The sequence below is a fragment of the Monodelphis domestica genome, chromosome 3 (genome assembly GCF_027887165.1).
Source record: "Monodelphis domestica isolate mMonDom1 chromosome 3, mMonDom1.pri, whole genome shotgun sequence".
NCBI lineage: Eukaryota > Metazoa > Chordata > Mammalia > Didelphimorphia > Didelphidae > Monodelphis > Monodelphis domestica.
Genome location: NC_077229.1, coordinates 514640938 through 514667611, shown reverse-complemented (window position 1 = coordinate 514667611; position 26674 = coordinate 514640938). Strand labels below are relative to the sequence as shown.

The window sequence follows — 26674 nt, the reverse complement described above, 5'->3', positions numbered from 1 at the left end:
TTAGAACAACCATTATGTCTAATCCCCTCATTTTCCAAATGAAAAAACTGAAACTCAAAGTGACAATGACTTGAAAACTACTTGGTATCAAAGTATTCGCAGTTCAGTGTGTACAAGCTGCCTCTTCAAATTCTATCAGTGTATCAGATTTTTTTTTCAGATATGCAATGGAAGTTCAAGCTGACCCAGTATATTACGAATGCTTTCTCTAAATCTAAAAATAGATCCAGGACCAAAATTTATCATTCCCGTCTTTCTAGAGGTTGGAGCAAATGTGGCTTTCCAGGAAAAACCCCAAAGGAGGAACCGCATAATGGGGTAGAGGATGGAAAGAAGAGTTTGGTCTTGGCCAGGATTCCCTATCCCAATCCCTCTTTAACAGGAAGATTTTGTGAGCTTCTTGTGGTTCGTCCTTCCTTTTGAAGAAGACCAGGGAGGGACATTATAAGACAATGTCTTGACTTGCTTATGAATGGGATTTAAGTAAGGAAATGCTGCACAAAGTCATCAGTCTCACTCTCTCTTCCAGTCATCAAAGTCCTGTGGCAGAACAAAAGTCGGGATGATTGGAAACAGGGAAGTGAGCTTCTAAAGGTACAATGGATTGGTTTCAGGAGCATCCTAAAAACAAATGACAGCAGTGTCTAGACACAGATTCACAATTCTACAAGGAGCCCAGCCTTAAAAAAAACTATAGATACCTTCTCAAAGTTCTCTGGAACTTCTTAAGCACTCCATAAATGAGAGTAAAGGACACTGAGAAACCAAGATACGCCATTCAAACCATATTTGGGGAGTCTGAAATAATCAAATTCACTGATTTGACTTGGAGGGGAAAGTCCACACCAATGATCATAATTTTCCTTAAGTATTAAAAAATATCTGTACACACACACACACACACACGCACACACACAGCTGCCCCAGGCTCAAGGCACTAGGTCGTGTTCTTTTCACCATGCTTATACAAAAGTTAGAAAAGAGAAAATAGAACTGAGCAGAAGCTAAGAGCATGGAAGGTCACAGAAAGAAGGAGCTCAGTCCTGGCTGGGACATTACCTATGCACGTATACATGCCAACAAGACATATTTATAGTGACTATTGCAACTTCAATTGTTAGTGGCAATAGTACTCTGTACGGGTACCTAAAACCCATCCTTGTCCACCTCTCACCAGCACTCGCCTGTATTGCTCCGATTATCATTTTTGTAGATTGGTGAGAATTTAATATATTTCAAGTATTCCTCAGACAGTACTTTAGCAGCAATAAATGAAATAGGAATCAAAATTCCCTTCTCTGTTACTTTAACGCCCTTTCCATCCCTATTTGGCTACAGGAAGCCAAAAGGAACAGTTTGTTCACTAGTTTGTTATGACTTCCTCCTCCTGAGAATGGGCTGACAGTGGTGGCAAGACAGTCATAATATAATCAGGTGTAGTTATGTCTTTCTTTAAATAAATTCATTAAAGCAGAGGTGTGAAACTCACTGTGGGGAGGCCTTCAGAGTGCTTTCCAACCAGATTAAAATGTAATTGGGATATATTTAACAAAATAAATGAAAATGCAATACAACATAGATAACGTTCTTTTGTGATTCTGTTTCTACTTGAGTTTGAGAATATTGCAACAGACAGGTGGATAGGACAGACCAAGGCTGCCTCTCCTTACTGAGAAACTGGGAATCTTGACCACCTATAAATTCCTCCAAAATGGAGTCTAATGTTGCTTCATTTCCTTCCTGGATGGAAAGGTGGTTATAAACCTCTATGTATTTATACGCATGCCACATAAGGAATACCTATGATCAAAAGACTTGTCCTTAAAAATTGGATAAATAAGGTTTGCATAAAAACAGTTATAACTGGCCATTTTCAAAGCTTACACTAGTTAAAGTATTTGTATAAATAATCAATTAACCCAATTCCTTGGGGCAACTTGAAATGTCATTTGATTATCATGACATCTTACTACTGCATTGTTTTACATCATTGTGGCAGCTAGGTGGTACAGTTGGTCTAGAGTTTTGCTTGCTTGCTTTTTCATTAAAACCCTTGCCTTGACTTAGAAATGATACTAGGTATTGGTTTCAAGGCAGAAGAGGGGTACGAGTTGGGTAAATGGTGCCCAATGACCTGCCGTGGGTAATATAATTAACAGTGGCCCTAGAGTTAGGAAGGTCTACATTCAGTTCTAGCTTCAGAAACTTACTAGCTGTGTCCTTGATAAATCACTTTGTCCTCTTTGGCCTCAGTTTCATCATCTGTAAAATGGAGATAATACTATAACCACCTAACAAAGTTATTGTGAAGATCAAATAAGATAATAATTATTAAAGTACTAAGCACAGTGCCTGTCACACAGTAAACACTATATAAATGTTAGCTATTATTGTTATTATAATTATGAAAGATACAGATGGAGTACTGTTATGTTAAATATAGTTAAGCATCAGAGACAACTATAGGTGAGGCAACTGGTGGAAGAGTGGATAGTGTTTTACTTGAGAGATTTGAACTCAAATCCTGCCTCAGACACTTAACTAGTTATATGAACCTAAACAATTTGTTTAGCCTCTTTAAAGCCTAAGTTTCCTGATCTGTAAAACAGAGGGAAAAATAACATCCTCTACCTCTTTGGGTGATTATAAAGATCAGATGAGTTAACAAAGGTAAATAAGTTAATAGGTAAAAAAGCACAGAGTAAATCTCAAATGCTACAAATCGATAAATGCTATTGCTATTACTGTAATTATTACTACATATTCCTAAATATGCAGCCCTTATGCCATAAAAAGAATATACATGACCCCTTAAGGAAAACATCAAATGGAACAACACTGACTCTGCAGTTACAATGTGTTTAAAGCCATCACTAGGGCCAGAGCTATGAGACAGTCATGAATGAATGAATGAATGAATGAATGAATGAATGAATGAAGCAGTTACTATGTGCAAAGAACTGTCATCAGTGTTGGAAATACCAAGAGAAAAGTTAGACAGTCCTTGCTCACAACTATGGGGGTGACAAGACTTGTATGGAAGATTTCAACGGCAAGTCAGCTGGAACTCAAATGGTCCTTGGGGAAAATCTCATTCTTGCCACGGCAAAGACGATGTTACTGCCTTTTCTTTAATGTCATTCAACTGAAAAATCGTGTCCGTTTCTGATATTGATCTAACATACCGCTGGCAATATCCCGGGCGTTTCCGGGGCCTTCAGGAGGTCCGGTCACATCTTCACAGGGCCTGCAGCTGAGGGTGCTGAGTGAGAAGCAATGCTGTTCCCACGGCGACTGAACTCAAGGACCCGGGCCGTCTCCACTGGGGTCTGAGGGGCCAGTGGTCAGGGAGGAGTGTACTTGAAGCCTGCTGTCTCCCTCCAAGGGTGTCCTCTGTCAGGAAGGCTGGTTTGCTTGATCTGTGAGAGCACCTTAAATGGAAATGCCAACTCCTATGCAAGGACGATGCCAGCACATGGAAAAAATACGTGTTGGTTTGATTTTGGCAACACACAGGAAAACATCGGAGGAGGAATCATTATCAAAATTACCTGATAAGATGCATTCGATGAACATTTACTAAACACCGAGCCCTAGAAAGATACAAAATGTAAACGAGGCAACATTCCTTTCCTGGAATCTGGTGAGGAAATCTATGGACACAAGTAATAATACATAGCATAGATTAAGATGCATGTGTTAGCACTCTGTCGTTCTCTCTCTCTCAATTAAAAAAAACTTCATGGAATTTTAAATTTTAGTAGCTTAAAACTGTACTAAGACATTTGGAAGCCCGTATTTAATCCCCTAAACAGACCCTAAGCTCCTCAGGGGAAAGGCCTTTGGGCTTCAGCTTCTTTGTGCTGCATCCTGGCACAGGGCCTACATATGAGAAACTTTATACCTGTTACACTGAATAGTGCCACAAGGCTCTTCAATATTATTCAATGATGCATCCCCTTTGATCCAGCAGTACCACTGCTGGGTTTGTACCCCAATGAGATAACAATGAAAAATGCTAGTACAAAAATATTCATAGCTGCGCTCTTTGTGGTGGCAGAGAGTTAGAAAATGAGGGGATGTCCTTCGAAATGGCTGAACACATTGTGGTATCTGATGGTGATGGAATACTTTTGTGCTGTAAGGAGTGATGAACTGGAGGAGATCTTTATGTACTGGAAGAACCTCAAGGAACGGAGCAGAACCAAGAGAACGTTCTACACAGAAAGTGAAACACTGTGCAATGATACAATGACAACAATACAAGACAATCCCAAGGGACTTATGAGAAAGACTGCTATCCACATCGAGAAAAAGAACTGTGGGAGCGGAAACTCAGAAGAAAAACAAATGACTAATCCTTTCTTTATATGGATAGATGATTGGGGGTTTGGTTTTAAAAGATTGCTCTGTTGCAAAAATGAATAATATGGAAATAGGTATAAGACATAACATTTGTATAACCCAGTGGGCGTGTTATTGGATCCAGAAGAGGGGAGGCAAGAGGGGAGGGAAAGAAAATGAAATATGTAAACATGAAAAAAATATATTTTTAAAATAAAATAAAAATTATTCCATGAAATGTATACATAAAAATATGAATGTGATCACTGCTTACCTAAAAATGGAAAAAAGACTTAAAAATCCTTTTAGGGGCAATGAGGTGGCTCAATGGAAAGGAAAATCAGGCCTGGAGACAGGAGGTCTTGAGTTCAGTGTGACCTCAGACAAAGGCCAGCTATGGAACCCTGGTCAAGTCACTCAAACTCAATTGCCTAGTACTCTCCGCTCCTTAACTTTGGAATCAGCACTAGTATTGCTTTTAAAAGAGAAGGTAACGTTTAAAAAATCCTTTGAAACCTGCTGCAACAAAGCACATCAGAATCTCTAATGCAAAATGAAACCTGACAGCGAACATCATCTGGAACACGCCCAATTGAGCCAGACACAAACCTGAAGAGCTGAAAAAGGTCTCACAGCCTCAGAGACTTAGAAAGCGAGGAAGGGTCTTGGGGAAACAGAGACAGGCAGCCCCTGAGGATCCCTCCCTGCGTGCCTCTGAGGCCAAGGCGTCAGACACTGGCCTAGCAGGCAGCTTTCAAGCAGGTCCAGCTGTTCAGAAGTGGAGGGAAGAAGCCTGTGCTAAGGGAGAACTTCCCAGTGAAGGCCCAGGCCCGGAGGCACAGCCAGTAGGATCTGAATCAAGCCACGTCAGGGCTTGGGGCCACAGCAGAAAGGACCTTCCATTTCGGAGGGTGCTCAGGGATCACGTGGCTGCTTTCAGCTTCCTCAGACCTTGGTGATGAGGACCTCTTACGGGCTGCTGAGCCATAAATGGGAGAACGGGCAGAAGCCGGGGCTACCCGACCTCCCCAGTGCCTTGTTCCACTCCCCCTTTGTGTCTGCTCTGCTTATTCTCTCTTAATCTTGGTGAAGCAGGCCGGACGGGCCGTGTCCGTGCGGGTGAGAAGGGCTCAGAAGAACCACAAGAAGCCCGGGGCACCACCTGGCAGCTAAAGGGCTTTGGGGCAGCCGCCGGTCACCGGATACCGCGCCTGCTCCCAGGGAGAGGAGGAAGGGCCTCCGGGAGGGATTCCCAGGAGCACATGCACCGACGCCCCAGAAGGACGGGGCGCCCTTGACCCCCGCAGCGCCCAACCAGTTCTAAGAGCCCCCCAGACCCTGCTTCCAGCGCCTCCTGTTAGAATCAACTGCTCTCATCTGTCAGACATCCAGGTAAGCCATGTTGGGGTGGAGGCCTGCCGCCGTCAGCCACTGCGATGGCTGGGCTGGGGTTTGACTGCTGGGCGGGCTGCAGGATTCTGGAGCCGCGGGTGGATGCGCAGCCCAGACGTGAGTCCAGCAGGTCCTCGGCAGAGCTGCTCTTCCCCTGGAACACCTTCTACGCCGTACCGAATGGGCTGAAGGAACCGTGCCGCCTCTGTCTGCCCGGCTGCAAAATGTGGGAGTTCGGCTGGATGCGCTCGTGAGTCCGGCCAGCTCGTGTGAATTCTGTGACCCTGACCCCCTAAGTAACTTTATTATTCTGGTTTACTTTCTTCATCTATAAAGGGGACGAGCACCGACAGTCCTTGAGACAGTCTCTGCATTGAAAAAGTGGAAAGAATGCCCACAGCTAAAGACTTCACAAAGTTATGCTGAGTTCTAAAGAGCACTCTTCTGGAGAAAGCAAATGCTCCCTAAATACCTGTGACTACATATCAGATTTCCCTCTAAAAGACAGCAGTAGGAAGGGATCTTATAGATCCACCCTCCTGATTTTACAATGAAACGAAGGTCCTTGGGTTTTCAAATGGCCACAGGATATAAATGAGCTAGTCTCAAGGAAAGCAATTTAAGCCATCTATGACCCTATGGAAAAAAATGCTCCCAATCACTAATAATGTGTTGTTGTTCAGCCATCTTCAATCACATCTGAGTCTTCATAACCCCATTTGGAGTTTTCTTGGCAAAGATATGGAAGCAGTTTGCCATCCCCTTCTCCAGTTTATTTTATAGATGAGGAAACTGAGGCAAATATAAATACAAATTACCACCATTCTGAGGTTCCATCTCACAACTACACACTGGAAAATTTTACTTAAAAAGGGAAATGAAAAATGTTGGCAGGATGTCCAGAAAACAGGCACATTGATGCACTCAGGCTAAAACTGTTTATTGATACAACCATTCTGGAAAGCAATTTGGAATATGCCCAGAAAGTTACCTTCTGACCCAGTAATACCACTACAAAATCTAACGGTTAAAGAGAATCATCAAAGAATAAAAAAAGTCTTATATGTTTTTTTAATTTATACATATATGTAAGTTTTTATAGAGAGAAATACATATACATATTCTTCATATATATATATAGAGAGAGAGAGAGAGAGGAGAGAGAGAGAGAGAGGGAGGGAAGGAGAGAGAGGAGAGAGAAAGAGAAAGAGAGAGAGAGGAGAGAGAAAGAGAACTGAGAGGAGAGAGGAGAGAGGGGAGAGAGAGAGAGAGAGAGAGAGAGAGAGACAGACAGACAGACAGACAGACAGACAGACAGACAGACAGACAGAGACAGAGACAGAGAGAGAGAGAGAGAGAGAGAGAGAGAGAGAGAGAGAGGAGGGAGGGAGGGAGGGAGAGAGAGAGAGAGAGAGAGAGAGAGAGGAGAGAGAGAGAGAGAGAGAGAGAGAGAGGAGAGAGAGAGAGAAGAGAGAGAGGAGAGAACTGAGAGGAGAGAGGAGAGAGGGGAGAGAGAGAGAGAGAGAGAGGAGAGAGAGAGAGAGAGAGAGAGAGAGAGAGGGAGGGAGGGAGAAAGAGGAGAGAGGAGAGAGAGGAGAGAGGAAAGAACTGAGAGGAGAGAGGAGAGAGGGGAGAGGGGAGAGGGGGAGAGAGGGGGAGAGAGAGAGAGAGAAGGTCTTCTGTAGTGGCAAAGAACTAGACACTAAGGCCATGCCCATCACCTGAGGGATGGCTGAACAAATTATAGTATATGAATATTATTATATAGGAATATTGTGCTGTAATAGATGATAGAAGGTTAGTTACAGAAAAACTAGGGAAGACTTGTATAAAATAATGCAGAATAAAGGAAGACCAGGAGAGCAATTGATGTCATAACAATATTGTAAATTGAACAAATTTTAGAGTATTGAAGAACTTTTTGATCTGCACAGTGTCAAGAGGTCCAAGGATGACTAATGCAACAAAAGTGATAAAATGAAACACGTTGTTTTAGACAACTGTGGGCATATGTTTTGCTTGCCTATGGATATTTGTTTAAAAGGCTTTGTTTTCTTCTTTTTCTGATGTGTGGAGACAGAAAATTAATCCTTGTTAATTTTTTTAAGTTAATGAAAATTTAAAATTAAAAACAAGAATACAGTATACATGACAGAGAAAAAATTCAAACCTATGTGTTCTAACTGCAAGTCTAATGTTTTTTCCACTACATCACTCACTCCCACCTTTCTTTTGATGTCAAAATAAACCTGAGTTACAATTTACCCATCTCAACCAAGGTGAAGTTACCCAACATATCCTTTTTCTTCAAACTGAAGCTTTCTTTGCCTAAAAATAGTCAAATATGCCACGTTGAAGATCTTATTGCTGTGGAGAATTTAGGGAAAGTTCAGTTTTGAGCCATGGGGTTGATTAAAGGGAATGGAAAGGAAAAATTAAAGGAAGTAGGAGAATGTAGCCTAGAAAAAAGAAAGCTGAGGAACAATTTAATACTGATTGGCAAGGATTCAAAAGAGAACAGCAGCCAATTATGCTATGTCTTTCTAAGTACAGAGGAAACTAAATGGCCAAAATACAGAACAAGAGATTTAGCTGATAAGGGCAAAAAAAATTTTTAGGTTGAAATAGCTGGATATTTAGTATACTCTAGAAAATAAAAGATAGGCTGTAGAATCTTGGTCTCAGGAAAGGGAAGTCTTTTAAAATAAGATTGATTTTCAACTATTGGGGATGGTTTAAGGATGGTTCTAGATGAAGTAACCTTTATAATTAGAGGCCTTGAACCTAGAGCAATAGGGAATCAAATGGAAAGGAGGTGGGAATGGTAAATAATCAGCAAGGTCAAATGTAGACTTAATGGCTAGTTTGTCTTTGGGACCCTCCCAACCTCCTAATTGAAATAAATCATTGCCATTTTTTAAAAGAAAAGAGAAAATGGGGGAAGTAAGGTGGATTTTCCAAATGGTCTTATTTTCATAACCTTCATTTGCTAGAAGAATATGGCAAAGCACCAACTATAATTCAATAACCTTTATGAACCACCTCCTTTCTCTCCCCCTCTGTTATGTTTCCTCCCTATTTACCCATTTCCTCACTTCCTTTGCTCTGACTACCTTCCTCTTTTCAATTTCTCCCTCCTGAGCTACAGGGGAGGAAAAGGTTAAAGAAGGAAAAAGGGGATGGAATGCAAGAGATAGTGGGAGGATACAAAATGACAGAATTTTTAAAGCTCGGTATCATTACTCATTCTCACTTTACTAATGTGGAAATGGAAGTCCAGAGAACTAAAATGATTTTCTACAAAGTTGTTTAGATCGGCTCTACTGGTCAAGTTGACCACAGAACTCCTTTCTTTGATTTAAAAAACGAACATTCTCTGAAGTTGGACTCTTATCATAACTGGGATGGACAAGCACACCTCTGCTGCACAGACATATTCCTACACTTAAACATTAAAGCCCACCAAGTGCTCTGCTTTGCAGCTGACTCTGTACTGCCTGTAACAAGCCCCTGAATGTGATGAAAATTCCTGAATATAATCCTCAGCTACGAGAATTTGACCCAACAAGTCAGAAAAACCAAGTGAACAAAAAATGCCACCATCCCAATGCCCAGATGAGTGTCATCTGAGTTATTTCATTAGTCCATTTATCTAAAGCAAATAATGCCAATGAACAATGAGCTGAGAACTGGAAGAGAGTGGACTGACCTGCCTTTGGGAAAACTTTGTAATCATCCTATATTGTTCCCTGAAACAATCAATCTCTATCTCTTCGTGTTCTATAACTATGTGATGGTGATCAAAGTTATGGATCACTCAAGATAATGAAAAACAAATGGCAAGCACAGGAAGTGTCACTACATTTCATGTTCCTCTTCCTTGAGCTTGCTGCATTCCAGCCAAACTGGACTACTAGTTCTATAGAACACTACGTCCCGCATCACTGTCGTTGCCCTCGTTCAATTTGGACTCAATTCACTGTAACCTCCTTAAAGGGTCACCTCCATGAAGCCTCTGCTTATTCTCCTAGTTAGCAGGCCCTCCACCAAGGAAAAAAATACTTTATATGTACTTTGCATAAAGTATTATTATTCACTTATCTCTATATTCTCCCAGTGGAAGGAAAACTCCTTGAGAGCAAAAATTATTGTCACTTATTTATATCTCAGCACCGAGCAATGCCTGGCATACAACAGGTGCCCACTGAGCATTTCTTGAATTGGACTCAAGTAATATAAACATCTAAGATGTCATTGAGGAGATATATGTTTGGGAAATAAGATGGTTAGTCATAAATCAATATTATTTCTATATTCCAAAATTCCAACATCCCATGGCATTCATGAGCACATTAATATGGGCTCATCCATGTCTCCTCCTAGTACAGGACTATCCTTCCAAAAATGCTTTATCAGCTTTAAGCAGCAATGTATATGTCCACTCTAGTTAATAACCAGATGACAGTGACAATTAACAGACAATTCCTAGAGCACTTTAAGGTTCAATAAATACCTTATCTTATTTGAGTCTCACAAGAGCCCAGTGAAGTAGGAACTCAAGGTATTATTACTCCCGTTATACTGATTAAGATAATAAAACTTAGAGAGGTTAAGTGATTTACCCACACACCTCAGAAGGATCATAAGCTGAATTTGAATCCAGGTCTCTCCTGACCCCAAGGCTAATCATCTTCACTATACCAGAATAAATGGATAGCCTATAGTATGCAAACTGCCAACCTCATGCCACAGGTGATCCCCTCCCCTTACCCCAGACAAGAAAAGGAGGAAAATCCCACTGGCTACTAGGAAGAAGGGCAGGTCATATAAGAAATGTCCTCAGGTACATGGAGGGGAAGGGAGCAGCCCCCTCTGGCACTCGTACCATAGGTTCACCAACATGGGTCTATGCTTAGCAGAGTACCCGATACTTAGTATACAGTTAAGTGCTCACTGAGTGACGGGGTAGACAATCTAATGCTATACTGGTACCCACATATAAAAAAACAACATAAAAAGTCGCCTCCAGAACAATGAATCTTAGTCTCCTAGTGAAAAGAATATGCAAATCAATGATAGATACCACAGATCCATTGAAATACTAAATTTTCTAAGATGATTTTAATAACAGGTAGGTGGATATTAATCACTACAATTAGTGTCATATCTATCAAATGTCTTTAGAAAATGTCAGAAATGAACCCATTCAAGAAGATACATATAAGATTTTTTTCAAAGAAATTTAAAAGCTAGTAAGGGCAAGTAAAAGGCAAATATTTACCATTACATATAAGGCTGACCTTACTTGTGAGTTATTGGGAAATAGAAATGACATTTGTCAATTTTCCTCTACATATTTGAAAAGATTAATCAGAAAGAGAAATAAGAAGGGCAAATACCCCTAGAGGTATAGCCATTTTCCTTTGAGTAAAGCTATACTTCATCTCAGCACTGATAACTTCAGGCTCCTGATATTTTATTATTATTATCATCATCATTTTCATAATTAAATTACTTAAGGAGTTAGACTAAATGGCCTCTGAGCTCCCTTCCAAACTCTACTCTATGACCCCACATTAATTATACCCAGATTAAATTTTACTAGTCTGGTAGGTAACCAACGCCTGGCTTTCCAAAGTAACCAGTATTTAAAAGGACACACTAATCTGTTACAGTGTCAATGAATGATGTGCCCCATTTTAGAGATAAGAAAAGTTGCCTTTTGGAGATAATACCTCACCTTTATGATCTACCTCATAGTGGGGTCTTTGAAGGCCACGTAGAACAAGCCAGTGCTACAGATAGTCCGGTGAAAAAGTTATTAATTTAGTACCTGGAATCCTTGTTTCTCAGGCCTCCTGCCCCAAATGAGCAAGTCTGCTGGGCATGGATAGACCTCAACATAAGCATTTGGGAAATATATTTTAACTGTGGTCAGACTATTCTACTCATGTACATATTAATCCAATTCAACAAATACTTAATGAGTAACTATGTGTCTGACGCTGAGGATACAAATGTCAGAAACAACCTACTCTGTGCTTTCAAGAAATTCATGTAAATCTTCACTCAATGACATCTTACAGGTAAGAGAAGTCAACTGCAAACATTTCTTGGTTCCAGGTACTCTTCCCTCCTCCTCAATCACTGCTAACTTCCCTTAAGTCCCACCTTCTACAGAAAGCCTTCTCCAACCCCTCAGTTCTGATGTCTTCCTTCTGTTCATTATTTCCTGTTACAATCATCTTGTACGTGGCTTGCTTTGTATATATTGGTTTGTATGTTTTCTCCCCTGTTAGACTACAACCTGAAGGCAGAGACCATCTGCTGTGGCTTTTTGTATCCCTAGAGCTTAGCACAGTGGCTGGCACATAGTAGTGGCTTAATAACTCAGTGACTGATTCTATTTCCACAACCCCTTTAGCATCTATCTTCTTGTATCTATTCCCACAGCTACAAGATGTGCTCAAGATTTCCTCCCTCCTAATTCTAACAGCCTCCTAAGCAATTCCAATTAATTAATTATTCTTCTCCCAGTCTCTTTCTGATAAAATCCATCCTCCACACAGATGCCAAAATTATCTTGGGTTCTGACCATTTCACTTATTTTCCTTAAAAATCTTGTCTCTCCCCATGTCTCTCCCCAAGATAAAATGCAAACTCCTCAGCCATTCCAGTCAAATTGGCCTACTAGCTATGCCCCACACTCTACATGCCATCTCCTTCCTCCAGGTATTTGTATGACTCCTTCCAATCCTCTCCAACCCAAAGTATGGCTCTCCTCACTTCTGCTTCTTAGGATGTTTATTTTCTTTCAAGTTTCATCTCAAAGGTCAACTTCTCCTTTGTAGATGCCCCCTTGGTTCCACCAGGTTGCCAACCTTTTCCCTTTAACAAATTACTTTGTATTTACCCACATATATAATACTTGCACATATATATAACATTTAACATATTATGTGCATGATATATATGAAATATATATGTATATACGCAAGTCTATATACGCATACATTAGATTCCTATGACTCTCCCCCAATCCATATAATTTTTCAAGATAGCGACTGCTTCATTTATCCTCATATTCCTAAGGCCTGGTGCAGTCTCTGAATACATTAGAGGTTTATTGAATTGATTTGAAAGCACAGAATTAGACAAGGTGCTAAAAGAAAGAAGAGATCATTTTCTGTTCCAGGGATCAAAGAAAGAGTCATGGAGAGTTTAGCATACTCAACAGATCTAATATTTTATAATGTTATGAACGGATGAAATGCGTAAGGCATGCATTCTAGGCATGGAGGCTGGCCTGCCAATATGACCAGAGGAAACAGCAAAGGCGCAGAACTAAACAAGATTAGGGGACAGCAGGTAACTCAATTTGGCTGGAACAGCAGGATGAATAAAAGGAAGTAAAAGCAAAAATGTCTAGCAACATAAATGAGCTGGCACTAGATTTTGCAGGACCTTAAAAGCCAGACTAAGTAATTTGTATTTTATCCTATTGTTACTGGGGATTCACTGAAGAATTCTGGGCAAAGCAATGGCATTAGAAGATTATTTGCCTGAGTGAACAATAAACTAAAGAGAGGAAAAAACTGGGGCCAGGAAAACGTATATTAGAAAGTTATAATGGAGACAAGTAGGTAACACAGTAGATAGAGCATCATGAGTTAGGAGGACCTGAATTCAAATCTGGAAATCTGGTCTCAGACACTTCCAGCTGTGTGACCCTGGGTAAGTCACTTAATCACATTTGCCTAGTCCTTGCTTGCACGTCAGTCTTAAGCGTTGTTATAGGACAGGAAAAAAAAAAGTTTATTAAAAAAAAAAAGGAAGAAAAGGTTATTACAATGGTCAAGACAAAGTGATCCAAGAGACCAATCTGGTAATGGCAGCTTTCATCTAGGTGTGATTTCCCAACCCTAACTCCTTTCCCTAGCCACTGTTCCCCATTATATATTGGCTCTCTCTCTCTCTAGAATGTAAACTTCTTGAGGGCAAGGAGCTCTATTCCTTCTGTCTTTTTATCCCCATCATTTAACACAATGTCTGGCACCCAGCCAGTACTTAATAAATGTTTTTCATTTGTTCACTTCTTGGCAACTGAGTGGAGATTAGAAGGGAGAGAGCAGAAAAGAGTCAAAGATAGAAAGGCAGGCATAGAAGCAGTGAAAACTGAGGCACAAACAGTGTGACTTACTACCTGCAGTGTAGGAATCAAGCTGCCAGAGAAATGACAGAAACATCTTTTGTGTCAACATTCCTGCCTAATTTTGTGAAATTCTCAAGATTTCTCGTATGAGAAATTTGAAATTGTTTTCTTCACTTTATTGCAACTTGATATTTTTTAAATTAATTGTATTATTATAGTGATATTAGCAATTGTTGGTAAATGGATATTTAGCAAACTTTAGCTAAATTAGCAAAATTCCAGAGTCAAGCAAGAGGTGTGCCTAGAGTAATAAGACTGACAGCATAGCTCCATCCATGAAAATCAGTTTCATTGCTTTTGAACCGCATCCCATAGCTGATTGCTTATGTCTTTTCCATTCTCCCTCAACACCTCCTCTACTCACATCGCCACGCTCTAATTCAGAGCCTCACCACCTCTGTCTGTACTTGCACAACTAGATTTGTCTTCACTCTCAAACCATCCTCCCTGACAGTTGCAAAAATTACATTCCTGAAGCACACGTTGGATAGTGTCGGTTCCCAACTCAAAGAACACCCAAAATTCATTATCAGGCTCCAACATACATTTCCAAACTTATTCTATAGTATTCAGCTTCATGCAGTCTGCTTGGTGTTCCTTGTACGAATCATTCCATCTCCCATCTTTCTGCCTCTGCAGAGACTGGTCCTCATGACTGGAACGCACTCTTTTCTTCTCTCCATCTGTATCCCAGAATCTCTGACTCCCTGCCAAGCTGTCACTTTCTACAGGAGGCCAATGCTGACTTGATCCCAGACCCCTCCAGTTCTACTTTACATATATTTATGTTTAGTCGTATGCAGAACATGTTTCTTCAAATAAAATATATATTCTTCAGAGCCAAAAATTCTTTAATTTGTGTCTTTGTATCTCCAGCACAGTTATTTATTAGTACAGAGTCAAGGGTTTAACCAATGTTTGATGATTGCTACTTCTAACTTTGTTTCATGGTTTTAATTATCTATGTGAAAGGAGTGCAGTAGGGCATGTCATTATAAGCAAAGAAGAAGAGAAGTCAGTCTATTAAGAGCAATGGACAATAGCCCAGGTATCATCGGTCTCAACGAAATGTGACAAGAAACCTAGAGGAAGGCTTCCGTCACGTTGGGTAGAAATTCTATAGAGGAACCATGGGAGAAATGGACAGGCATTATCTAGGAGGAGAAGGCATGGAAAGATTGCCATTTTTATCATGGAAGAAAATAACTACAAAGACATCGTGGATCCATCCATCACAGTAATCTATTCATCTCACTTGGCTTTGGGTCATGACATCCTTTAAAAATTCAAATGTGCAAAATCAGACGGATAACTTACCCAATCTGAATAGATATATTTTTAGACAATTCACTTCCTAGCACATGTGTCATCATTCTTAGTGTGACATGAGTTTTCCATTTTTTTAAATCTTGTGACAGATTTATACTAGAGTTTAGACGTAGACATCATGTCTGTGTCCATTTAAAGTTTCTACCGGTCCACTCTCCTGTCCTTCCATCTCCCCTAGCTCACCCCTCCTGAATCTGTTCCCTGCCCTTTTCCCAACATCTGGTTGTGGTGCTCCCTTTCCCCTCAATAGCCATCATTGTACCACTCTCTCACCTTTTTCCCATCACTCTTAAACTTCTAGTAAGACATCAGCAATGCAAACTCTTCTATTCAGTCTCTTGCCCCCATGACCTTGCATGATCCTATCCTATCAATGCCCTCTCTCTAACATCATCTCTTAACAGAGTTAACATTAAGGTAACTAAGTCAGAGGCCATACAAAATGAGTTTTCTGTCTCCTCTCCTCCAAATGGAAAGGCATCTGTATAACTTCATCAATCTTCTCCTTTCCTCTGCTCTCAACAGCCCTTCTCCCCTTGGCATACCCCAGCTCTACCCCATGCAGGATTTGTCTTTCCCACCCATTCCCTTTCATGTTCTCGGTCTCCCTCCAATGGCTCTTTCAGCTTTGCCTAGAAACTCATTCAGAACTCTCCCAAAGAAACCTTTCTGGTTTATCTTTGCCATGTCCTTATTTCCTCTTTCATTTCAGAAAAAGAATAGCCAGGATGTAATAAGAAGGATAACTACCATTTATATAGCTCTTTAGGATTTTTCTGTTATTCCATTTGATCCTTGTCAAATAGGCATTACTATTAACCCCATTGTACACATAAGGCAGGCGAGAGAGAACAATAAACGATTGGCCTGGAGTCATGTGGTCAGTACGAGCCCGGGGACAGGATTCTGAATTCAAGTCTTCCTGACTCAAAAGTCCAGCTCTCTTACCCATTATCCACCTGGATGCATCAATCAAATGAGGTACAATTCCTAATGGCCCATTCATTTTTTTTCAATCTCTTGCAGTCCCAGCACAGTGCTGAAAATGTTTTCTCCAAGGACACCAGCCAAAATATAAATCCAACAAGTTTCTATCTGTCCTTATTCCCCTTGATCCTCTCTACTACCCATGACCTTGTTGACCAGCTAAAACCTTGATTCCCTTCTGCCTTGTATTTTGTGGTGACACTTTTCTCCTCTGGTTTCTCACCTACTTCAGTGATAGTAGCTTCCCTTTCTCTTCTACTAATTCATTTTCCTCTCCAGAACCCTCAAATGTGGATGAGACCCACATCTCTGCCCATGGCCAAGCTGCTTCTCTCCGAGTCCGGATCACTCTTTCTAAATTCTACATCTCCACTTAGCTATCCCACTTGCATTTCCAATTCAGTATGTCCAAAAATGAACTAATATTTCCATTTAAACCGACCCTTCCTCCCAACACTCCCACTTTGATTAATCGTACAAGCATTTTGCCAAACCGTGACTCCTAAGCACACGTTTGTCTCCCACATACTTCCCGTCTCCAGGAGAAAAGTTTCACAAGCTTTATAAATTCCATAATATCCAGACTATTCATACCGTCCCTCTCCCTCATCTTGTCAAAATCTCCACTCAGCACTTTATTACCTTTTACTTGAATTATTTTAACTGAATCCCAGCATTAGATAGTGAGCTCCTCGTGGGCAAAAATTGTCTTTTGTCTCTCTTTGTACTCCCCCAACTAGGCTCAGTATATAATAAATGCTTACTAAGTTCTCCCTACTTCCAGGCTTTCTCCTCTCCACTCCATCTAAAGCAGTCTTCCCAGTGCTCAGGTCTAACCAGATCACTCCCCTGCTCAAAAAATAAAAGAAAATAAAATAAATGTATTGGATAAAACATAAGCTCATTAGTCTAACCATCTGGATCTTATACAATGCGGCTCCTAATTGCTTATTTAGCTTTATTCCCCTATGTGGGTTCAAATATGTTTTATTCTGGTCAATGTGGACAATGTGTTGTTCCTATTTCCTGTCTAGCATTCTCTTATCTCTGCATTTGCTCCAGTCATCTCCCATGCTTGAAAATGGACAGTTAGGTGGTACAGTACATAGAGTGCTGGACCTGGAATCAGGAAAATTCATTGTCATGAGTTCAATCTAGCTTTAGACACCTATTAGCTGTGTGACCCTGTTCAAGTCATTTCACCCTGTTTGCCTCAGTTTCCTCTTCCATAAAATGAGGTAGAGAAGGAAATGGCAAATTACTCCTATATCTTTGCCAAGAAAACCCAAAATGGGGTCATGAAGGGTTGGACATAATGGAAAAACAACAACCTCCTCTTCACTTATTCAAAAATCTTTCTCTTCCTTCAAGGCAAGGCCATGACCTTCCTCTGGGAGGCCTTTTCTGAGGCTCTTAGCCTACAACTTATCAGTCCTTCCTAACATTTCACAAAGCACTTTGTCAGCACTCCTCCTTAGCTCTTACCTTACTCTGCTTCTCATCATGCCCACAGAACAGACTTCCAACCCTCTGCCCCATCAAATTATATAAGAACTAGGTCTGTAAACAGAAGGAGTTTAAGAAATGTTTGCTAAATTGAATTCCTCTCTTACCTTACCTGACCCCCACATAACAAGAATTTTTAGGATGGGGGAGATGCAGTATAGGCATGAAACTAGTTCAAGTTAAGGAACAGAATCGATTCATTCATTTCCATTGCCTCACCTACAGAATGCTCTAGTCCCGTGTAGGTGAACCTATGGCATGCATGCCAGAGGGGGATACTCCCTTCCTCCTCTCCACATGGATCTGAGGACATTTCTCCCATCATTTACCCTTCTGCCCACCAGCCCAATGGGAGTGCTTCCTCCCTCCTCTGTCTAGGGTAAGGCAGGGGGCTCACATGATATTCTATGGCACATGTACCAAAAAGGGCACACAGAGCCTTCTCTGTGGGCACACATGCAGCCACCCACCAAAGTCCATTACTAGAAAGCCAAAGGGATTCGGAATGGAGCTGTTTTCCTCCCCCTATCCACGTGCCTGAGGACATTCCTCACTTCACCAACCCCCCCCCCTTGCCCAACAGCTCAATGGGAGTGCTTCCCCCCCTCTCCTGTCTGGGGTAAGGTAGTTGGGATGGGGAGGGATCACATGCTGTGTGAAGAAGCAATGCAGATGACAGCCTGTTGAGTCTATGGTGAAGGTGATTCCTGTGGTGGGGTTGGAGAGGAGCTAGGTTTGAGGGAAGCATAGCTCACAATATGGCATATAGCTGGAGGGGAGCAGAGCACTCAGGCCACTCTCCTCCCCCTTTCCACATGAGCTTCTCATCACCTGCCCCAGGAGTCCAATGGAAGTGCTTCTTGTAAACCTTAAAATTTCTTAGACTTATGAATGTTGGAAATTTCCCCATTGGGAAATTTCATACTTGAAAAATTTCCTACTGATAGTAAGAACTCTATTGGAATGTGAAACTCCTTGGCATGGGAGGATCCTTCTCCTCCCTACTTAAGACTACTTTAGGACAGAAACCTTTTGCTAAACAATGGAAAGGGCTTTGACCTATGCTTAAGCATAGAACAGAAAGTTCTTTGAGTCATGATTGATTTTAGAATTGATACAATAGAGATACTTGGAATGACAGAACCAGGTCTTGGAACTTACAATCTCCACCCTACTCAGAGTAACAGGATTTAGGAAGGGTTGCAGCAAAGATCAAGATTTAATTATTTGAGAATATGACCTTCAACAGACATGTGCAAAGGAAACAGACCTCTGGGCGGTCCTGGGTCAAGCTAGAGCCACCATTGGCACAGGGGAGACATCGACAGTGATTGGTAGATGTGAGAACTGAGGGGAGGGGACTTAGATGGTTTGCTTAAAGATAGCGGGGTCTGAGGACAGGAGGAGGTTTTGCTCTAGGAGGTTTTGCTCTGAGAGGTTTTGCTCTGAAGGAGTCTGAGAGGAGAGAGGTCCTGGAGGGAGAGCTCCTGGAGGGATCTGAGAGGAGGGCTTGCTCTGAAGGAGGCTGGAGGTGGAGGCCCCTGAGACTGTGTCTCCATTTTGGTCACGTGAGTGATAGGGACTGATCTCTTTTGGTCACGTGAGTGATAGGGACTGATCTCTTTTCTTTGTCTCAGCTATCTAAGGGCTTGGGCCTTTGACCCAGCCTAAGCAGAGGGGGTATTTAAGCCCTATTCCCTTCTCTCCCCTCTCTCTCTCTGTCTCTCTCTCATATCTTTCTTCCTCCTGTTTGTAATTAAAAACTCCATAAAAGGTTGACTGCTGACTTGAGTTTTCATTTAGGAATTACATAGTTGAATTCCTTGGCGACCTTAAATTAATATATATCAGTCTTTTAAAGTGATTTCCATATCACATTCTTCTCTTCCCTGTCTGGAGGGACAGGGAGGTAGGGTGTATGTGTGAGGTAGCAAGACACTTGATCTCTGGTAGGGCAGGCACAGCACTTGGTCTGGGGCTGTGTGTGGTGGGGGCAAGACCTGGTACTCCATCTCTAAAAGGTTTGCCGTGATTGTATTAAACTATAAACTCTTTGAAGGCAAAAATTCTATCCTATTCATCTCTGCATTCCTTATAGAATTGGGAATAAAGACTTGTAAATAGTGGGAGCAAAAAAAAGGGGGGTTACAGTTTGGGCACTCTAAAAGTGTTGCCATCACTGCTCTAGTCAAATGAACTAAATGGGCACAACAGTAAGTTGTGCTTATGATTTCCCCCAAACATTAATATCATTTACATTTCAATGAACACAAAGATTATCTAATTTTGTCTAAGTGGCAAAACATACATAAATTAATAAAATGAACTAAATTCTGATAGGTTTGTAAAATATACAAAAATGTCTCCACAACATGTTTCAATGCTATACACAATCAGCAGTCAGTAAATACTTGTTGAATGAATTAATAAAATGTTTAGAATGCAGTTTTATTCACATACTTGCATTCCCTGTGAGAAATTCTTTTATCGTGCTGACTGTTATATATAGCATGTAAGGAAGGTAATCACAGAAAAATCTTCCAGAAATAAGATACATTATCTTATTTACTTTTTTTTTAACCTTTACATTCTGTCCTAGAATCAATACTAAGTATCAGGTTCAAGGTAAAAGAGCAGTAAGAGCTAGGCAATTGGGGTTAGGCGACTTGTCCAGGGCCACACAGCTAAGAAATGTCCACCTAGCTGCCTCTGATACATTATTTTCTACAACAGATGGGTAACCCACATCTTCCAAGTGTTCATGTAATGAGTTGCCCAATACATGCATTCACCTGATCTGTGGCACACAGACCTAAACCTAAGAAGTACTCATTCTCCATAGGGGATTCAGAAAAGTCTCATAACCAAACTTTACAGCATCTCTCCTGTTTCTAGAAATCAGTAGCAATAATTTAGGAACAAATTTTCTTTGCACATGGAGAGAAGAATGGTAAAGGGATATAATTATAAGAGGAAGTATTGTAAAATGGAGATGAAAGCCCCCAATTTTCCCACTTAGATGAATTTAAGAAAATCATTCATAGGCAACAGGATGTTAGTAGAGAAAGGGCTGGGTCAGGACACAATCAAGATTTTAAATCCCTTCTGATACAAGCTGGCCATGTAACCCTGGACCAATCATTTCATAACTCCTCAGTACCTCAAGCAGCTCTGTAAAACAGAAAATGACAGAGCTGTGGGTCTGCACTGTTAGAAGAAATCTTATCACTGGGAGTTCCCTACACAGATCTGTACTGACACTTTAAGAGAGAAAAGGAAAAGGGGGAGAGGGAAAGGAAGTTATTGCACTCCTTTGGTACTATTTGGGTTCAAAAAGTCCCAAATTTCACAAAAGCTCCTGGTGAGAGAAGAAGGGTAGAGAGGAAAGGGAGAAAATTAATCAAGAATTAAAGCAAAAGAGATCCAGCAAGGTTTCCTGCTGAAAAAGCACAATAAAAGTGGGATGCAAAGACTTTTTTTAAAGTTGCCAGCCAGGCTAAAAAAAAGTTCTATCTTGATGATCTTGAAGTTAAAGGAAAAGGATACATTCTGCATTCCCTAAAACAAAACACCTAAGCTAACCAGATTTTATCATGTTATTTATTATCTGAGCTTTGGTTTCAAGTGGCAGTGATGATAGAAAATACTGCAATCTTTTCAATTACATGTTTCACATTTTGTAACTACTTTAGGTGTATAAACTGACATGAGAGCATACACTTGTTGCTCTATAGAAGCTTGATTATTGAAATAAAGACATTTTTAAACTGTTATGAATGTTACACAGTGCTATTACTATCCTTTTCAACCTTACTTAGGAACACTCATTTTTTATTACTAGGAAAAAATGGCAAACTCCTACTAGCTTCCAAAATTCGTTTAATGGTTCATGCCCATTAAGAACTGCAACTCTCCAGTCTCATGTTTCCCTACTCTTCTTCATTCTCCAATCACGTAAGGGGGAGCATGATGACATCCCACCCAAAGAATGAGAGGTAATATGCAGAGAGCTCTCTATCACACTCCAACAACAAGAAAAGTAAACACCTATTTTTAAAAAAGCTAAATTGACATGTCCTTTCAATTTTATATTGGTAAAGAGTAAGGCTACAAAGGAAAGAGGCAGTTTGGTTGAGCTTCCAACATGGTCTTGAGTGTGAAACCCACTACCCCTTTTATGATTATAATAGTATTGGCTTTTTGATTATTTTAATAGCATAATCATCAGTCTTTAGTTAATAGTCCAATAATATAGTTTGCTTTGTATGAATTAGAAACATTAGCTAAGAAAAATACAGTTTAGGGTGGTATCAAATCTTGTTTCCAGGCATTTTGACCTTAAGCCCATAAGCCAAGAGTCTCTACTTAGCCCACCACACCCCTCTTTTTTGTATAATAGTCAGACAGGAACCCAACTGCTAACTCTTAGTATTTTATAATAATTGTCAGCAGAAAAGCAACTAGCCCCCAACCCCTTATTTCAGAGGCCCCGGAAAGGTCAGCTATAATAATAGATATAAGTTACCACCCATAGTGATTTTTTTTTACACTTTCTAGCTTAATTAGCACTTCCATCATGAATTAAGAACTGCCCAAGAAAAGATGTTGCATCCATTCTATTTTAATTGTGATTGTATTTTCTGTCACTGTGTCATCAGATTTCTTGACATAAAAAATGCTACCTCTTATGGCATGGGGTCCCTATTTTTGATCTTGACCAAGGTCCAGCTTTATTGTGAGACTGGCATCCTCTCAATAAACCTATTTAGCTTGGAGTTTTGTACTGGTGTGATAAATGTTGGCCACAGTCTCTAAATTTGGGACACTGCAACTTCAGAAAAAGAATCTGCATTTTCACCTGAAAAGTAACTGGAAATTTAAGAAGATTTATTTTAGAAATAAATGAATAATCGATGACATGCAAAAATGAATGATTTATAATTACCAACACAAGAAAGACCTGAGGAAGGGGCAACTAGGTAGCTCAGTGGATAGAGGGCCAGGCCTAGAGATGGGAAGTTCTGAGTCTCAGAGATTTCTTAGCTAGGGGACCCTGGGCAAGTCACTTAAGCCCAATTGCCCAGCCTTGGAACAAATACTTGGTATTGATTCTAAGAGAGAAGATAAGGGAGGGAGGAAGTACTAAACAGGCAAATTCCCAGAGGGAGGAGAAGCAAAAGAGGTCACTGAAGGAGCGATAGTATATTTATCATTGCATCAGAACAGAGTGAGGTAAAATTCCTGTTTTGGTAGAAGGAACATGCAATGACAATTACTGTCGGAGTCATTAGCTTAAAAGTGAGGATTACTGTCCAAACATTTTACTTAACGTTCAGGAGCAAGGAGGAACACATTTTACCCATCAGAGCTTCTCTGGCTTTCTTTAGGGACCAGTTTAAATCTCACCTGTTATAAGAAACTTTTCTGGATTTTCCCTTGCTCGTTAGTGCCTTCCTTCTGTTATTATCTCCAATTTTTCCTATATATATATTGTGTTTGAGCACGTCATTTCCCACATTAGACATTGCCCCTCTTTGTAACCCCAGAGCTTAGCGCAGAGCCTGGCACATAGTAGGTGCTTCATAAGTGTTGGCTTGCCCCTTCTTATACTAGACTACAGGACTTCTCTCAGGGACTGTTTTCTCACCCTCACTTGGTACTCAGGCTTTCAGTTTTTAGGATAGGGATGGAGATGGCATCTGCCATTTCATCTGTGTAGAGAACCTCATTTAGAAAACTCACTCAACCAATGAGCTTTCTCAGCAAAGTACTGTCTTACTTGACTAGAGCCCTGAGAAAGTTACAATGACTAGCCCAGGAGCACACAGTCAACATAGAGCAGAGGCAGAGCATGAACCTGGACTTAGAACCAGTCTATTCACCCCTGGGTGGTGCAGTGGATAAAGTATTGGGCCTGAAGTCATGAAGACTTTTATCTAACCTCAGACATTTACCAGCTGTGAGACCCTGGGCAAATCAGTCACTACTCTATTTGCCTCTATTTCCTCATGTGTAAACTGAGCTGGGGAAGGAAATGGCAAGCCACTTCAGTATCCCAAGACCCTGGTCACAACTGAAATGACTGAGCAGCTATTGGCCAGGCCATACTGCCTGTCTTTACACCTTGAAATTTTTTTATTTAAATATAATAATAAAAGATAAGCAAATAGATAATGTATTTGTTTTTTGAAGACCCAAATTGGAGGAGGAATAAAAGATGATGGAATCAAATTTCAGGTCCATTGACCTTGACTTAAAGGTTGGTCACCACAAAAGAAAATAAACTAATCATGAATTTGCTCTTAGGGTAACCCTGATCCTCATAAGAAAAGCAGCTTCCACTCAATTTATGTTGGTGTGAATCCATTTAATTAACCAGTTTCATCCCAACCAATTTAATGTTTGAAAACTGAACCTAATAATTATTTTGGCACCATCCAAGACAGCCTTAATGACTCAAACTGTATAGAACTAAAACAGCATACCTGGGATATAAATACTGGCTAATTGATGACATAATTAAAGCCTCTTCTTTTTAAAGCTTTTCAGGAACGACCAACAAACCTTCAGTTACCCTCATCTTTCTCTATAAGCCAATTTCAAGCTACAGTCTTTGGCTTTAATTTGGATGGACTCCACACCCAAAAAACAGCAGCAACAACAAAAGTATCTTGTAAGGCAAAAATGCATTTAAATTTGAAGATGTCCCCATAAATAATCTGGCCAGCCTGGCCAGCAAAAATGGTCATTTTTAAATTAACTCACGAATCCCCAAATCTTCCTTAGAGTAAAATGAGAGCACCTTATTTTTCAAAGAGAAATGGCAAAACCAAGACTGGAGCTGGGGATTCTGGACTCCTGCTGTAGTGTTCAGTCTACAAAACTGGATGAACTAAAAACACTCTGTAGACCCACAAACTCTAAACCCTGGAGCCCACGGAGAAGTGACATAATCCCAAAATGAACTCAATAACCACAACAGCCCAACAGATTAGAATTTAAGCACTCAAGCAGGGAGCAGTTGTCCGGTTAGAATTTAAATCTGTGCTTCACAGCACCTAAACTTCAAAATAATGGGTCCCCTCCATTTCCCAACAAGCTAGCAGTTCCTAGAAGGCACTGTCAAAATTCTGCCTGGCCAGCTGTGCAGTCTGAACTCCAGAGGCAAACACAAAAGCCAAGGATCTCGGGGTCACTGTTCTCACCAGCTAGTCCATCCCAGCACCCCTGGCGTGATTCTGGGGGGCCAGTAAGTTTGGCTCAATTATTTAGCATTTAAGCAAGGCAATGAAATCGCATTTCCTTACTATCTATCTCTCAGGAAACAAGTGGAGGAGCCATCAGTACTTGTTGCTTGAAGGATAGAGAAGCAAACAACAACAAAATTGACTAGGTCGGAGGGAAGGGGGGGGGAGGAAACCGACACCTCTTTCCCCACCCACGTTTTCTCCTACTTTCTCCCACCCACTCCAAAACACACACGCAGCCCCCACGCCTTTCTCGCTCTCAACTTCTCCCTACTAGGCTGCCCTAACACTCCCCCACCCTCTGCCCCCAACAGGGACACCAGCCTTCCTGGAGCACCTTGAAACTTTCCCACACCATCCCGGCAAGCAGAAAGAGCCAAGCTCAGGTTCAAGACCCGCCGGGTGCCCAAGGTTACAACGGAGCCCAGTGGAGCGTGCTTTATGCTCCTGGGCTCTTCACAAACTCCACTCCACGGCGACCCGAGGTCACAGCTTTAGAGGTCTAATAACAACCAAATGACCGAGGGTGCCCGTGCACTTCGGTGAACCCATTCGGGTTATGGGTCTTTAATAGTCCTTTGCAGCCTGCTTAAAGAAGGCGAGGCTGGAGAGCCCGGGGAGGGGCGAGAGGGAGCCAGAAACTCCTTCCCGGGGCTGCTGCAAGGCTACAGGACTTGGGGGGGAAAGAAGTGGGAGACAGGGGGCGGGAGCCCTCACGCCCCTGCTCCAGCCGCTGCCCATTCTCTCTCCAGGCACTAGTACGAGTGATCTTTACTCGGGGCCGTAAATCTGCTCGCCCCAGGCTTGCACCTTTACCTGTCAGCTCCACCACCCCCTCCTCCTCCCCCGCCCGCCCTCGCCCCCGCCCCCAGAGCGGGGCAGCACCGCAGCCCTGCACGGAGCCCCGGACCAAGCACGGGGCTGCGAGTGGGGGGTTGGGGGGTGGCGGGGCAGGAGAAAGGGGACAACTGGGCGAAAGGGAGTGAGAGAGAACAAGGGGGAGGCAGTTCCCCTTCGCTCCTCGTCCCCGCCACCCCCAAATAAAAAGAGGGGAGGGACGGAATAGGCGGAGGCAAGGCTTGGGGTGTGAGGAGAGAAGACCCCGCCGCTCCCCCAGCACAGACGCCGGGGACCTTACCAGATAATCCATGTACAGTAACGCCTCAGTTATCCGGAGATCAGACATCCGGCAACCTAAAGCATCCGGAACGGCTCCGAACCCGGAAAAAAAAGAAAGCGTCTCTGGCAGCGAAGCGACCGCCCCCGGGAAGGCAGCAACAGCGAAAATAGCCGAGGAGAGCCGAGCGGACGAAGATTACACCAGCCGCGCCACGATTGGTCCCTCCGCCGACCATAAGGAAAGGAGAGCGCTCATTGGTTGCGGGTCCCCATAAAAGGCGCGGCCGCCTGGCGTGAAAGCGGAGAAGCGCGGGAGAGGGAGTGGAGAGAGGAGGTTGGGGCTGTGGGAAGGAGGAGGAGGAAGAGGGCTGGCCCTGGGTGGGCGGTGGCCCAGGGGGAGGGTCGTAAAATGGCACCCCTGAGCGATGGACCCGACCTTTCTCTTTAAGGAAACAAGCTTTCCAGAGAGGTTAAGGAACCCACTTGAAATCACTGAGGGTCTAGTTGTACGTGCTAATTCAATCAGCATTCATTAGGA

General features: G+C 41.8%; 1 protein-coding gene across 6 annotated transcripts in view; it reads right to left on the bottom strand.

Moving 5' to 3' along the window:
- The window catches only part of ARL15 (ADP ribosylation factor like GTPase 15), a 485879-nt gene extending 459563 nt beyond the window's left edge, over window positions 1-26316 (bottom strand). For 2 of the 6 annotated variants that reach the window (XM_016431297.2, XM_007486298.3), the window contains exon 1: window positions 26156-26315. In XM_016431297.2, coding sequence (XP_016286783.1) covers window positions 26156-26203 — 48 coding nt within the window. In that variant the 5' untranslated portion in view covers window positions 26204-26315. Of the gene's footprint in view, window positions 1-26155 lie in introns of all 6 variants that reach the window. The other 4 variants (XM_007486307.3, XM_007486303.3, XM_016431294.2 and 1 more) reach the window with 4 other exon arrangements.
- Between the last annotated feature and the right edge of the window lie 358 nt (window positions 26317-26674).